This window comes from Aotus nancymaae, unplaced genomic scaffold (genome assembly GCF_030222135.1).
Source record: "Aotus nancymaae isolate 86718 unplaced genomic scaffold, 86718_ANA_hifiasm-v0.15.2.pri h1tg000007l, whole genome shotgun sequence".
In the NCBI taxonomy this organism is placed as follows: Eukaryota; Metazoa; Chordata; class Mammalia; order Primates; family Aotidae; genus Aotus; species Aotus nancymaae.
The window spans coordinates 10,426,787-10,443,033 of NW_026988418.1; the positions used below are offsets into that span (position 1 = coordinate 10,426,787).

The 16,247-nt window shown below is 48.6% G+C and overlaps 1 protein-coding gene across 1 annotated transcript in view; it reads right to left on the reverse strand.

Moving 5' to 3' along the window:
- Nucleotides 1-444: 444 nt before the first annotated feature.
- LOC105704950 (cytochrome P450 4A11-like) overlaps nucleotides 445-16,247 on the reverse strand; it is a 63,367-nt gene continuing 47,564 nt past the window's right edge. The window contains 12 exon segments of the mRNA XM_064372153.1: nucleotides 445-640; nucleotides 9,226-9,302; nucleotides 9,434-9,498; nucleotides 10,355-10,488; nucleotides 10,590-10,650; nucleotides 10,653-10,779; nucleotides 10,866-10,976; nucleotides 11,415-11,565; nucleotides 11,932-12,029; nucleotides 12,032-12,058; nucleotides 15,280-15,407; nucleotides 15,902-15,946. Of these exon segments, the coding sequence (XP_064228223.1) occupies nucleotides 445-640; nucleotides 9,226-9,302; nucleotides 9,434-9,498; nucleotides 10,355-10,488; nucleotides 10,590-10,650; nucleotides 10,653-10,779; nucleotides 10,866-10,976; nucleotides 11,415-11,565; nucleotides 11,932-12,029; nucleotides 12,032-12,058; nucleotides 15,280-15,407; nucleotides 15,902-15,946 (1,220 nt within the window).

The window sequence follows — 16,247 nt, forward strand, 5'->3', positions numbered from 1 at the left end:
AAGGGGTTGGCCCTGTCTGCAACTTGTTTTCACCCACTGAAACCCATTTCTGACTTTGACTTACAGAATTGTAAGATAAAACATTTCTGTTACTTAAAATTACTAAGGTTACAGTAGTTTATTTCAGTAGCAATAGAAAATGCCTACAATGTACAGACAAGTGGGCAGGAGTTAGTCAGGTGTAGCGGCAGACAGGCTAGAGGGCAGGCAGGCGACTGGGTGTTGGATGGAGAGCCAGTGATGCAGGTGGGTAGGAGACAGACAGACAAGCAGGGAAGGAGCCTGGAGAAAGGTGATTGAGAAATGGAAGACAGACTGGAAGACAGAAATAGGACAGCAAACAGGTGAGAAGAAGGACATGTGGGCAGATCGAAAGCAGGAAGTGGGCAGACAGGCAGAAGACAGGAGTAGGGATCAGGAAGACAGGATGGCAGATGGAGAACCTCAGAGCTGGTCCTTGTTCCCACAGGGGTTAGGGAGGCTTCTGAGATGCAGGTGGATCCCATTCCTGGACTCTAGCACAATTCGTGGCATGAGGATCAGGATACTGGTGGGATCAGGCAGCAGCTCAAAGCTGAGCAGGGTCAGGGCCGTGGCCACCTTCAGCTGGTTCATGGCAAATTGTTTCCCAATGCAGTTCCTGGGCCAGGCAGAGACCGTAAATTGAAAAATGGCCTCAGGCCTCATTGTGAGCTAGGCAGGCTTTGGTCTCTGATCTCCACCCTTGAGCTGGGGATTTAGAGTCTTCCTCTATGTGCCTAGCCCCCAAATCCTTTCCTTAAAGGCCACATGCACCTCTACCCAGACCTTGAATTATTCTTTTTCTTGAGTTTAGACAGAGCCTGCCAGTCTTCCGAGGCTAGCTCTTAACTCCTACCTCTGCTCTGAGCAGGGCTGTGACCCTCTGTCAGGAGGACCACGGCTCTAAGGCACAGAGTTTAATCACATGAATTGTTGTAGAGTTAATCAATGGTTTGTTCACTCTTCCACGGTGTGTGGTTCCCCAGTGTAGAGCCTAGATCAGGTCACTGTGGGGTTGGAGAGGCACATTCTCTGACACTTTCCATACAGGGGTACACAGAGACCTGGATTCTTAAAGAGAGACCCAGATGAGTGGGAAAGAGGAGTCAGAAGGGTAATGGGGAGGCTTCCTGGGAGGGCACTGGGTAGGTGGTCCTCAGTTTTTGCCCCACTTTCCTCCAACTCCATGGTCCAGGCTTGCCTTCCCTTACCCATCTGTCCACCAGCATGTGTAGCCTTCTAATTCTATTCCAGAAATGTCCCTCCTTACTGTAAGGCCGGTAGCCTCACCGGGAGCTCAGACACGCCCACCCACCTCCACACCCAGAAACTATGTCACCACTCCACGCCCGGCACCAAGCTGTGCACTCAGCACCTAGTCCACTGTTGGAAAACCCTGCCAAAATTCAAAAGAAGCCCCGCCAGAACCTGCCCAATAGCATTTTGTCCCGTCCAGGTCCCACTCCCCCTGGGTGGCCCACTCACTGGAAATCTCACCTACCTGCCAATAGCAGCTCGTCACATCCACGTCCTGCTCTCCCACAATCAATCAAACGCCTCCACTCCCTATAAAACCCCACATCTGAGAGGAGTCCGCGCGACTTCTCCGGCCCCTCCTGTCGGACTGCAGAACCTCGCCCAGGAGCCGATTAAATTTCTTTATTCCAATAACTGGCCTCAGTTGCCTCATTTGAACCTCGCTTGCTTCATTCAAACCTTACAAGTGGTGCCGGAAACCCGGGAGGAGTTGTAAGACCCCTCTGGGGAAGCCGACTCCTCCACCCGAAGCCAGACCAGGGAGCCGCTCCGCCATGAGGTAAGATTTCTGCTGCCCATAGCCTCTCCCACCACCTGCTCCAAGGACTCCCTGTCTGTAATCGTGGCCGCGTCAGGGACTCCTTTCTGCCATGGGCCCGGGGCCCCAGCTTCCAGACAAGGGCCCAGGGCCCCAGCTCCGTTCCAAGGACCTGAGTGTAGAGGAGACATCCCTACACTCTTGTCTTCTCCCCATAAGGGGTATCTCAGGGTCAGGAATCTGAGGAAGACGTCCCCACCTTCCTGAACCCTCCGGTGCTTGGGGGCGCGACGCTGAGTCACCCTTCCGATCATCTCTGCAGCAACGGCAGAAGCTTGGGTAGTCAAGAGCCCCGTTTGCAAACCCGGGCCCTGCCCAGGAGCAGGACCAGACCCCCGGCTTGCACCACTAAAACGTCAGTAACTGTACTTTCAGTTTCTCTTCCTAACCTCAGCACAAGTGAGTGGGTAAGTGAGTAAATTCTAAGCAGCAAATCCAGATTCGGCTGTATTCTCGGCTCCTGTTTCTGCTCCTATCTCCTAACTCTCTCTCTCTCCCTCCCTCTCTCTCTCTCTCTCTCTCTCTCAAAATGGCAGCCATTTCCCACTCTTAACTCTCTCTCTCTCTCAAGATGGTGGCCATTTCCCACTTCTAACTCTCTCTCAAGACGGCGGCCATTTCCCGCTTCTAACTCTCTATCTCCCTCTCTCTCTCTCTCTCTCTCTAAAGGCCGTTTCTTGCTTTATGGAGTAACTGTACCTTCAGTTTCTCTTCCTAACCCCGATGCAAGTGAGTGAGTGAGTTTATGTGTAGTCCCACAGCCTAACAGCTACAGGGCTTGTGAGGGCCTCAACCTGCAGTTCCACGAGGACATCGTAAGGCATAACGGTGATTCACCTCAGGATGGAAAGTTCTAATGTGACCAGTCCTGGGTATTATATGGGTACACCTTAGCCAAGATGCCCTGAAACATCTCTTCGGGGATGTGACTGGGAAGGCATCAGACTGGTCTCCCATCTGGGGGGCACTCATCCATTGTCCGTCAATCCTGTATGTGGTTCTGTCTTTATTGTAAATTAGTGATCTATGGGTAATCAGGAGTCCCGCCTAGACCCCAAGTTGCCATTGGGATGTCTAGTCCAAAATCTACCCAAACTGGGCCTCTCCATAAAAAAGAAAAGTCTGCTCTTCCTCTCCACTGTGGCCTGGCCACAGTACGCTCTGGACAACCAGTCTAAGTGGCCTCCAGAGGGCACACTCGACTTCAATGTTCTGACAGATTTAGATAACTTTTGCCAAAAAAATGGCAAGTGGTCAGAAGTCCCCTATGTCCAGGCCTTCTGGTATCTGCGATCCCGACCTGCCCTCTGCTCTTCTTGTTCCTCCGCCCAGGTCCTGTTAGCCAAAACCCCGCCTTTGCCCTCAGCCCCGCCCGGCTCTGCACTCTCCGAAAACCCAGAAGACCTGTCCTGCGCCACCCACTTTACCAACCCTCCTCCTTATGCGGGGCCTCAATTCCCTCTTCCTTCTTCTCCTTCTCCTCCCCAAAGCCCTAATATGATTTCCCCCGTCAGTGCTCGTACCTGCTCTCATGACCCCCCACTCCTCTGCCCTTTGCATGAGGTAGCCAGGGCCGAGGGAGTTGTACAAGTGCATGTTCCATTTTCTCTCTCTGACCTATCGGCTATCAAGAAGTGCCTAGGGTCTTTCTCCACTAACCCAACTGCCTACACCAAAGAGTTCCGCTATCTTACCCAGGCATATGACCTAACCTGGCATGACACATATGTAATCCTATCCTCCACCCTCACCCCAGATGAGCGGGACTGGATTCTTACAGCAGCCTGGGCATACGCTGATCAGGTACACCTAACTAACAACCAGATGCCTGTGGGGGCAGCAGTAGTCCCCGAAGCCGACCCAGACTGGAATTATCAAATGGGTCAAGATGGCCGCCGCTGCAGAGACCAAATGCTACAATGCCTCCTAGCAGGCATGCAAAGCACAGCTCAAAAAGTAGTTAATTATGATAAGCTGAGGGAACTAACTCAGGGCCCTACTGAAAACCCCGCCGCCTTTCTCGACCGACTAACTAATGCTATGATCCTCCATACCTGGCTGGATCCAGCCTCTTTAGCAGGGGCTACAGTTCTAGCCACCCATTTCATCTCTCAGTCAGTGGCTGATATTAGAAAGAAACTTAAAAAGGCTGAGGAGGGCCCCCAAACGCCCATACAAGACCTGGTAAACATGGCATTTAAAGTTTTTAATGGCCGAGAGGAAAAGGCTGAGGCAACCTGACAGGCCTACCTACAGCAAAAGGTAAGCCTCCAAACCCAAGCTCTTGTGGCAGCCCTGAGGCTGGCAGCCCACCAGGCACCTGGTGTGTGGGGGGGGTCCATTGAAACACACCAAGAACTCCGGAGATGCTCCACCTGGGCACTGCTTCAAGTGCGGTCAGGAAGGACACTGGGCACATCAGTGTCCATGTCCCCGACCACCTACCAAGCCCTGCCTGGACTGCAAGTGGCTGGGACATTGGCGTGATGAGTGCCTGTCCCGGACTACAGGCTCACCCCCCACACTTCTATGTGGAGGGCAGGCTGGTCCGCAGGAAGCAATCCCATCGCTTGAACTCCTTGGCCTTCTGGACGACTGACACAGCCCGGACTTGAGGACCCCCATCACCCTTGCCAAGCCCAGGGTAATGCTGCAGGTAGCGGGTAAGTCCACTTCCTTCTTAATGGACATGGGGGCTGCCTATTCTGTATTGCCTTCCTACTCAGGACCTAGCATACCTTCCCAGGTTTCAGTCATGGGGGTTGACGGCAAGCCTGCTTAGCTTAACTGAACCCATCCTTTAGCCTGTGTCCTCAAGGGACACCCCTTTTTCCGCTTTTTTTAAAATTATACCCTCATGCCCAGTCCCCTTTTAGGATGAGATATTCTCCAGACTGTGGGGGCCACTCTCTAACTCACTGACCCCCCACACTCGAGCCCTCACCTCCTACTGCCACTCCTAACTGATGCCACATTCTGCCCTAACTCCTCACACTACTTATTCCCACCAGTTCCTCTTGTAACACTCCTATCTTGCTGGTCCAAAAGTCATCCGGCAACTACTGCCTGGTTCAGGACCTGCGCCTTATCAATAAGGCAGTGGTACCCCTCCACCTTGTAGTCCCCAATCCATACACCCTATTATCAAACATTCCCTCCACTACCTCTCATTTTATAGTTCTTAACTTTAAGAATGCCTTCTTTACCATTCCCCTTCACCTTAAATCCTACTTTCTCTTTGCCCTCACCTGGACTGATCCTAACACCAACCTGTCACAATGGCCTACCTGAATGGTCCCGCCTCGGAAGTTCCAGGTCAGCCCTCACCTTTTGGGCAGGCCTTGGCATACAACCTTAACTTCTGCCCCTCCAGCCCTGTCACCTTCTCCGCCTGCCGCTGCAACCTGCCTGGATAATCACCCACCGTTCGCTTAATCTCCAATATCACGCCACTCCAGCAATCACTAGCTCTAGGCAGACTGCCATGGCCCATCATCACCAGCTAATAAAATGACCGCTGGAACGTTGAAGTGCCTGGCAAACTGTATGTAGACTATACTGGAGATACCCCCAGGGGACATGGCTAATATTCCGGTCCTATACCCACGTAGTTCCTGAAGGAATAGAACAACTCAGCTTGGTAGGCCATACCATCCTACAGAATGAAGCCACCCTGACTAACCAATTAAAACCCTCAGAAAGCACTTCCCGACCTTTCTCCTGGTTAACTCTAGTACAGCAGGGAGCTGACATGTTAAACTTAACCAAGGCCATAAATTTCACCAAGTGCTTTTTATGTGCCTCTCTCAACAACCCCCCCTTAGCCACAGTTCCCCTCCGGTCCAGGTTCAATCTGTCACAGTCACCTACAGGGCCTGGCACCACCCTGACGGGTATCCCTTTGTTTGAAGAGCACTCTCAAAATCTCTCTTTCTGCTATGGGATGGCCAGCAATTCCAACCCCATCTGCAACACCACAGTAAAAGTAAAATCCTCCCTCTATGCACCTCCAGGAGGATACTTCTGATGTAATAGAACCTTAACCAAAGCCATTAATGCCTCCTTCCCCTTCCCTGACATCCCTGTCACTTTAGTCCTGCAGTTAGAAGTATATGGACAGACTGAATTCCTATCCTTCCTTCCACCTTCCCCTAATCACCGAAACAGATGAGCAGTCTTCCTCCCAATGGTCGTTTGTCTCTCTCTAGCATCCTCTCTAGTGGCGGTTGGGCTAGGAGGTAGCACCCTAGGCTACAGTGTCACTTCAGCCACTCAACTACAGGACAAGCTCCGTGTGGCTATTGAAGCATCAGCCACCTCCCTGGCCTCCCTTCAGTGACAAATCACATCACTGGTCCAGGTAACTCTCCAGAACCAATGGGCCCTTGACCTGCTAATGGCAGAAAAAGGAGGTACCTGTCTGTTTCTTCAGGAACAGTGCTGCTACTATATCAATGAAACAGGCCTTGTAGAAGAGAAGTCAATGCTCTCTATTGCCTCCAGGAAGATCTCCGCAAAAAGCAAAATACATCAGTCTCACCTTCTCAACTGGTGGCAATTCCCCATACTTACCTGGTTAACCCCCATCATCACTCCCATTATCGTAATTTGTCTTCTGCTAATGCTAGCCCCTTTTTTCCTCAGGTTTTTACAGGCTCGCATAAGGGAAATTTCCAGGGTTGCTGTAAACCAAATGCTGCTTCACCCCTACATCCGACTCCCAATCGAGGCACCAGCCAATTGACCCCCTTACTCCACCCCTATTCTGCAGGAAGTAGCCAGAAAGAAGCAGCGTCCTATATCATCAAAAGGGTTGGAATGTAAGGTCAGTCGCCTCGCCAGGAGCTCAGACACGCCCACCCCCTCCGGGAGCTTGGACACGCCCACCCCCCTCCACGCCTAGAAACTAGAGACCCAGATGAGTGGGAAAGAGGAGTCATAAGGGTAATGGGGAGGCTTCCTGGGAGGGCACTGGGTAGGTGGTCCTCAGTTTTTGCCCCACTTTCCTCCAACTCCATGGTCCAGGCTTGCCTCCCCTTACCCATCTGTCCACCAGCATGTGTAGCCTTCTAATTCTATTCCAGAAATGTCCCTCCTTACTGTAAGGCCGGTAGCCTCGCCGGGAGCTCAGACACGCCCACTCACCTCCACACCTAGAAACTATGTCACCACTCCACGCCCGGCACCAAGCTGTGCACTCAGCACCTACTCCGCTGTTGGAAAATCCCGCCAAAATTCAAAAGAAGCCCTGCCAGAACCTGCCCAACAGCATTTTGTCCCTTCCAGGTCCCACTCCCCCTGGGCAGCCCACTCACCGGAAATCCCGCCTACCTACCAATAGCAGCTTGTCACGTCCACGTCCTGCTCTCCCACAATCAATCAAATGCCTCCACTCCCTATAAAACCCCACATCTGAGAGGAGTCCGCGCGACTTCTCTGGCCCCTCCTGTCGGACCACAGAACCTTGCCCAGGAGCCAGTTAAATTTCTTTATTCCAATAACTGGCCTCAGTTGCCTCATTTGAACCTCGCTTGCTTCATTCAAACCTTACACTTACTGTCCCTCAGTCTTCTCACCTGGACTTTCTGGGTCCCTGCTTGCCCTCCTTCCACACTGAAGCCACAGACCAGCTCAGACTCTCCCACACTCCACAGGGAGGACAGTATCCCAGGTAGCAACCAAGCCCTCCCTGGGTTGTTGCCTCACCCAACTCTTACCTGTCCAGCCCACGTCCTAGCCCTGTTCATGTGAGATGGCTGAAAATATCCTCTCTCCACCTCTGCCTGCCACATCCTCAAGGCTAAGTCCAGGGTCCACCTGCCTCTCACCCCCTTCCAGCTGTGCCTCTCCCACCTCAAGACCCCAGTTGGCATCTGTGCTCCATCCATAAAGAGTCAGTCCAGTGCCTAGGACAGTGCCAGCAACAGAAACACTCAAAGAGCCACTCAGTGACTACGTGAAAGGATGGATGAGGGAGAAATGTGTGTCTGGAGCACAGAATATGTTTCTGTATAATACATTTTTATCCTTGACTATGAACTCCTAGAGGCAGGGACAGTACCTTTTTCCTGTTTTCCCATCATGCTGCACAGGGCCTAACCCACAGAGATAATCTTAATACTTGTATATTTGAATGAAGTTAATTAAGTTTCAAAAATGAATAAAATAGAATGGAATACACTGAGAGTTAATATTAGTTCTGGGCTAGACATGGAGCTTAGGAATGCTCTCCTGTCCTCTAGTGGTGGCAACATGATTGACAGCCAGTGTTTAGGAGGAAGTTCTCATCCTGGGATAAAGCAGTGCTGGAGAAGGACTTTCTGGAACATTTGCTTAATGACCATTGTCTGAAAGTGGACTCACCATCGGGAGAATTCACATAATTACTCATTTAGAAAAAACTGCTTTTCTACTAACAATTTACATAGTTCTTCGCATTAGCTTTTCATCGGATGCTTCCTGCAGCCCCTGAGGATTTCCACATCAGTTATTTTGGAGTGTACATGTCCAACTCAACAGCTATTTCAAGTGCATTTCATAATCTACACACAGAAAGTCTTCAAATGTTTTTTGTCATATACTCGAAAGAGGGCTTCCCTCAAAGTCAGGTTATTGTCCTCATTTTTATGTGTTTGCCAACATTTTGCTATGTGGGCTGTGGGATCATGCTATAGAGAATCCATTGCACAAAAACAATTTTGCCAAATGGGAAAGGGGACATAAATATGTGAACATTGTAACACAGTGAGCATTCGTTGGACAAGACAGCAAAATGTTTGAACAGCACATATGGGTATTAAACTTTCTGCAAAGGGCTGTCTTAACCTTTCACTTGTTTGGCTTGTAAGAGAGGACTAGCAAGGCACCTTAATTCTAAATATATGCAAAGATTTCAGTGTTTTCACATAACAGATTAGTGAGCTAAGTAGAAATGGTGATGTGCTGCACTGGCAATATATAGGGAGAGAGAAATCAACTTTAATATCTCTGAAAATTGAGAAATGCTAATATATAAAATTAGTTTTACCAAAAAAGTCTAGTATTGAAAATTCATACTCCTAAAATGAGGAAAACACCAGAATACATGGAAGTTCAGAACACACACTATCAGTGAATTTTGGCTGGACATTGGAAAAGGCAGAGGGAGGCAAAGTCGCCGTGCTGCGCCCTGAAATGCAGTTTTTGTTTTGTTCACAGAGACATCAGCATCAGGCTTCCTTCCCACAAACACCAGCATCCAAGGGTATAGGTGAAGATGCCACATATGAATTAGGGAGCATAAGCATCAGCTGTGTGCCCAGAGCCTCCCCTGTTTCTCCACCTCCATTACCAGTGTTAGGGTGCCTCACCTTGATCCTCCAGAGAAGGGCAGGAAAGCGTGGCTGTGTTGAGCAGAACCCGGGGCAAAGTGGGAAGGGTCAAACACCTGCAAAGACAGCACCAAGGCAGGGCAGATAGGAGTCCAGCCCCCGCTATCTACCCATAAGGGGACAGGATCCCCAGAAGTATAAGTAGGAGAAGGTGTTGAGAGATCATCTTTCTCCAAGGTCTCTTTACCTCTGGGTTTGACCACACCCTTGGGTTGTGGTGAAGGCCATAAATGGAAAGGCTGACCTTCAATCCTATAGGGAGGGTGTAGAAGAGAGAGAGAAGATGGATTATACCCATGAGGTGGCCTGGTCCCTCTGGCAGCAGGGAACAAGTGTTGCCTCAAATCACTTTGAGCAGGATGATATGGGGGCTGGGCTCAAAGAATGAGTAGAAAACCATGAATCCAGGGATGAGAAGCAAGAAAGCATTGGTATTTTACTGTCTGTAGTAAGTGCAGTGGGAAGCTACCTTCATCAAATGCCTCCAAGGTTCACTGGGGAATATACATGACTCACTCAATACCCACAGCAACCATCCAAAGACATTCCTTTATTCCCAAATTTCAGAGGCGCTACCTCAGTCTCACAGGCTGATTGTCTTGTCTATGGTTATACAGCTAGAATATGACAGGACTGAGACCAGACCCATTGGGGGTTGAGCCTCGGTGACCTCTGTCTGCTATAGGATATGGACATCAGTAGCTCTCTGCCATCAACCTGAGGGCTCCTCAAAAACTGGACAACAGCTGACCCATGACATGTGATTCCTGATCTGCCCCATTTGCCTTAACCCCATCAATAAAGAACCACATCTCCCTGCTCCCCTGTCTGATTCTTTCTAGAATTTCTGATTCTCATGAAATGGAATTTTGGGGCTTTCATTCCCAAGGCTACATTCAGAGGCTGACATTTATTTATCAGACATTTTGTGGTTCAAGCTCTTTGCCAAGCATTTCAAATTTTTCATCCTAACTATAAAGTATGTTTCATTTTCTGACAAGGAATGAGAGACGCGGAGAGGTTTGCACATGCTGAAGCACAGGTGCATTTTTGACCCTCCACATCTCCCTGTGGAAAGCTTCGGTGAGTGGATGGGGGAAGTTCATACCTTTGGGCAAGGAGTGCCCATCAGGGAAGGTAATGGGAGTTCTGAGCTCTCTGCCAATGCTTGGCACTGGTGGGTAGAGTCTCAGTGCCTCCTTGATGCACATGGTAGTGTAGGGCATCTTGTCCAGGTGGTTCCTGAAATAAAGCCCATCCTGAAGAGGGGCAGGGCCTGGGAAGACCAGGGGATTATCCCTACAGAGAGGGCGGGACTCCCCATCTGTTAATTCCTCACTCACCAGGTGATGGAGACTCTATCCCCCAGGAGGCTCTGGATCTCCTCCCGGCACATCTGCTGATCCTTGGGTGTATGGCCAGAGCATAGATGATCCAGGAGATGCTGCTGGCTGTGGTGACGTGTCCTCCAAACATAAATGTGTCCACCTCAGCACGGAGGTCCTTGTCTGACAAGCTGCTGCCATTCTCCATCTGGGGAGGCCAAGGTGAGAGTTCAGGATTGGTCTCTTGCTCTGTGCTTTTGGGAAAAGTCTCTGGCCTCTCCTACACACACTCACTTTGGCCAAAAGGAGGATGTCCAGGAAATCCAAATCCCTCTTTCTCCTGACCTTCTCCAGCTCCCGCTCCTCCTGCAGGCGAGCCTTCCTCAGTTGGATCACTCGATCTGTTCCAGAACAGTGGTTACTTTACAGGCTGAGCATGCCAGCAGCCCCCAGGAGTCCCAGCTGTTCACCTGCCCCCATGTGGGTGCCTGGTAGATTTCAGCATGAGTGTGGGTGTGGGTGCATGATCAGGAGTAAGAGCTCTACCACAGTGTGAGGCAGGGCAGGCCTCTCCACAGTGGCATAACTCACAGAGCCTCTGTTTGAATGCTGCTTAGATGGGGTCTCACGTAACCATCCCCATGTGGGGACACAGATAAATGCCTGCACCGTGCCTGCCCCTAACATCTCAGCTCCCAGCCTCTGCTCCACAGAAATCTCCATCATGGGTGTGTCTCAGTTTCTGCAGGGGCAACAGGGGGCCTGGCTCTGTGATGAGACAGGGCAGCCTCCTTTAGCTGTGCTTAGTGAAGGGAGGAGACAAGAAGAGGAGACAGAAGCTGTGTGCTGATGGACAAGTTGGCAGGTGCAGTGGTTTGAGCAGCCGGTAGGGGTCAGGTTGTAGATTGTGTCATTCTGATGAAAGATATTGCTCATGTGGGAAATAAACAGCTTTTTGAGGTCCCCAATGGCCTGGATGTAGGATTGGATATCCCTGAAGGAAAGGATGCAGAAGAGACCAAAGTAAAAGAAGTAAAAGAGGCCTTTGATTAGGAGGCAGTGTGGAATCTGGATAGAGATAGCTTCAAACACTGGGGACAGATATCACTGAGGTACTTGTTTCTTCTGTCTTAGAGCTCTGTGATCCTGAGGTTTTTATAAGATATTGTGAACAGCCAGGGTCTACCTGTGCTAGGGATGAGGAATCTGTAGCTGAAGAATGTTTTGGTCTGGTCTGGAATTAGAGCTTTCATAGTCTGAGTCTTTCTTCCTGTGGAAGTGAGCCCCCAAGGTGCCCCACTTGCCTCTCAGGTACATCCATGCAGTTGATAAGAACATGACCTGGGGGGTTATCACTGACCGGTCCAACTGGACGGTACCCTGGTAACTGAAGGCACACTTCGTGATGGTGTCCAGGGTCATCAAGGAGACATGCTGAGAGACCTCCAGAGGGGATTCTCCTGGCCAATGAGCTCCTCCCATTTGTCCTGTGGTGGGAGGGGGTATGGACCTTCTTAATCCCCCAGAATTATTTTGCTAATATAGCTCGGCTCTTCCCTTTCCTCCAGATATCATGGTTGGGATCCCTCACTTTAAGAACAGCTATAGTGTCGAAATTGGTATTGTGAATCAATAGGTGTAAACCAATATCCATTTTTCAAAGTTTTAATACAGCATTAACCATATCTGCTCACAAGAGTCTGAATTAAGTTTTGCATTCTTAGATTCAGCGCCGAAATCTGAGCAATCCACTGCGCCAGCCAAAACAGTGGTGTTTTGACTTGACTAGAAACATTTTTTATTATTTCTTATGAATAAATAATAGGAGTACTCTTCAGTGTTCTGAAAACTGAGATTGTTCTGAGGGACTGATTGCACCTCAACTTTAGGGGGAAAAGTGTCAAAGCAGAGAGAGATCCAAGATGGCTGATCACTAGCAGCTCGAGCTCGTAGCTCCCAGTGAAAGCGCAGAGAACGAGAGGATGCCACACTTTCAGACGAATATTTTTGCTCACAGACCAAGAGATTCCCAGCGGAGGAGCCCCACTGGTCGCCAGGGCGACTCTTGTGGCCGGCGGGGCAGTTTTGCTGGCAGCTTTGCGCAGCAGCTCTTGGTGCAGAGTCCGGAGATTCCCGGGCAGAAAAGCACCATCAATCTTAACACCACTGTTTTGGCTGGCGCAGTGGATTGCTCAGATTTCGGCGCTGGGAATCAACAAGTGATGTCCGCTCAGAGACCTAGTTAGAAAGTCAGTAATTACAAAGATGACAGAGGGATAAATATACAATGAAGGGGAGAAACAAGCCTAAAAAGGCAGAGAATACTCAAAATCAGAATGCCTCTCCCTCTACAGGGGATCGCAATTCCTCATCAGTAATGGAACAAGGCTTAATGGAGAACGAGTGTGGTCCAATAACAGAAGCAGGTTTCAAAAGGTGGGTGATAAGAAACTTCTGTGAATTAAAAGAACTTGTTCTAACCCAATGCAAAGAAACTAAGAACCTTGAAAAATGGTTTGACGAAATGTTAATGAGAATGGACAATTTAGAGAGGAATATAAGTGAATTGATGGAGCTGAAAAACACAACACGAGAACTTTGTGAAGTATGCACAAGTTTAAATAGTCGAATTGATTAAGCAGAAGAAAGGATATCAGAAGTCGAGGACCAGCTCAGTGAAATGAAACGAGAAGACAAGATTGGAGAAAAAAGGATGAAAAGGAATGAGCAAAGTCTCCAGGAAATATGGGACTATGTGAAAAGACCTAATTTACGTTTGATAGGTGTACCTGAATGTGACAAAGAGAATGAATCCAAGTTGGAAAATACTCTTCAGGATATCATTCAGGAAAATTTTCCCAACCTAGCAAGGCAGGGTAATAGTCAACTCCAGGTAATACAGAGAACACCACAAAGATATTCTTCAAGAAGACCAACCCCAAGGCCAGATTTATTAGGGTTGAAATGAAGGAGAAAATACTAAGGGCAGCCAGAGAGAAAGGTCAGGTTACCCATAAAGGGAAACCTATCAGACTTACAGCAGATCTCTCAGCAGAAACCCTACAAGCCAGAAAAGAGTGGGGACTAATATTTAACATCCTTAAAGAAAAGAACTTTCAACCCAGAATTTCCTATCCAGCCAAACTAAGCTTTATGAGCGAAGGAAAAATTAAATCTTTTGCGAACAAACAAGTACTTAGAGAGTTCACCACCACCAGGCCTGCTTTACAAGAGCTTCTGAAAGAAGCACTATACATATAAAGGAACAACCGATGTCAGCCTTTCCAAAAATATATCAAAAAGCAAAGAGCATTAACACAATGAAAAACTTACACTAATTAATGGGCAAAACAGCCAGCTAGCATCAAATGCCAGTATTAAACATATATATTCTAATTGGATAAAAAGCCAAAACCCACTGGTATGCTGCATCCAGACCCATCTCACGTGCAATGATACACAAAGACTCAAAACAAAGAGAAGGAGGAAGATTTACCAACCAGAGGGTAAAAATAAACAAATAACCAAAAAACAGGAGATGCAATTCTCGCCTCTGATAAAGTAGACTTTAAAGCAACAAAGATCAAAAGAGACAAAGAAGGACATTACATAATGGCAAAAAGATCAATCTAACAAGAAGAGCTAACGATTCTATAGATCAACGAGACAGAAAATTAACAAGGACATCCAGGACTTGAACTCAGACCTGGAACAAGTAAACTTAATAAACATTTATGGAACTCTCCACTTCAAATACACAAAAGATACATTACCACCTCACACCTATTCCAAAAGTGACTACATAATTGGAAGTAAATCACTCCTCAGTAATCGCATAGCATTTCATAGGTTTAAATGAAATATTGATTGGCTGCTCGTTTGTTATTTTCTTCCCTTATTCCTTCCTGTTTACATCAAGTATAATTATTGGTATAAAAGAGGTTTTCAATACCCATTACTAAACTGCATTCTAGCCTGGGCAAGAAAGCAATACTCCCATTCTCTCTCTCTCTCTTTCTCTTCCTTTTTCTTCCCCTTCTTCATTCTTTTTTTTTTTTCTTTCTTTCTTTCAAAAAAAAAATGTCAAAGCAAAAGGAAGTCTACGAGGCCCATTTAAGTGCCTAATGAAAGAAGCACATCAGGGACTTCAATTAATTTTCATTCGTCAAACATTTGCTGGGCACAGTTGAGTGAGAAATCAGAGTTCTGATAGGAGGGAAGGGTATGGCGGGTATGGCAGGTCTGGCTTTGAGAATGAAGATCTGGTGTCCATTTCACTGCACGCATGGCTCAAATCCATGGAGAAAACTCTGCGTCCCAGTCCAGAGCCTCATTGAGTGACAGACTGGCCTGTCTATCCTGACACTGGAGCTGCCATTGTCAAGGCCATTCAGGGGTAGTGTGTCCTGCTGTCCAGCAGGATTGACCATCTCTCCAGTCCCCTATGCCGAAGATTTCAAAGTGGGAGGCACAATCTATCCACTATGATTCTTGTTTCCTGTGACAATAAGCAATGTGTGGATTCAACTAAATGCCTGGGTGCTCCGCTATCACATCACTTTTGGGGAGTCCTATTCTCACAGTAATGGTCTGAGAGTGTTATTCTGTGTAGCTGTGTCTATGGCTGTCTGTGGGACACAGAGCTGAGAGTTAAATTGGTGAGAGTGTGCTGTGAGTGGATGTCTGGAGGGGAGAAAGACGGACTCACCAGCATCACGTGTACGGAGTCCACCATGAGACCCCCGTAAGGCTTCAGGATGTTATAATGGAAGGCTGGGGTCAGCATCCGCTGGTGCTGGCACCACTTCTGCCCATTCAGCAGGGGCAAACCATACACTGGGCCAAGAGATGGGTGTGTGTATGTGTCGGGGGGGTGGGTGGGAGGTGGGATGAAAGGAATCTCTGGAGAAAGAGAGAAGGCAGTTCCTGAGGAGAGAAAACCTAGAAGGTACTTCAGGGGCTATGGCAGGGAAAGCAGGTGCATTTCAGGTGTGGAAATGTCCTAATTGGGCAGATACATCCCTGGGATTATGACAGCTGTAAGATGAAGGTTGAAAAGTGTTGTGGGCAGATGTTAAATAAATACCAGGCTGAGGATGTCTGGAGAGAACTGAGAAGTGAAGTGGAAGAAGCTGAGTCTCAGGAGGGCTCACACCAGCATTAGCAAAAGTGAGGGTCTTGTTATATGTAAAAAGGAACGTGAAACTGGATTAGGGATGGGGACCATGACAGTGGTGGCCCCTCACCTGTTGTTCTCTATGAGCCAAAGAGATTGCTCTTAGCAAATCTACCCGGGCAGTAGATGGCGGTCCTAGTTTACATGCACATACCAATACAGGGAGCCAGGAGTCTGGAGATCTCTGTAACTTTGGGGTCTGAAAGACAAGAAAAGTCTTTACAGGAAACTGGGAACTACTAAATTTGGCATCCCCAGAGGGGATCTATCAGACTACGGGCTTCTATCAGTTGGTATCTGTCTGTTGGCAGTTTGACCTGTGTCATTTCCCACTTGTCTCCTGTCCCTTTCCATGTCTGCCATGAAGGCCAACGTGGGCTCAGGAAGTCAGATTCAGTGTTCTTGCAGCAGAAAACCCACAGACCTAGGAAGGAGTTGGTGAGAAACATAGGCAATGTCCTCCAGGCCAGAGAGTAAGACAGAGACTTTGGTGGTGGCTT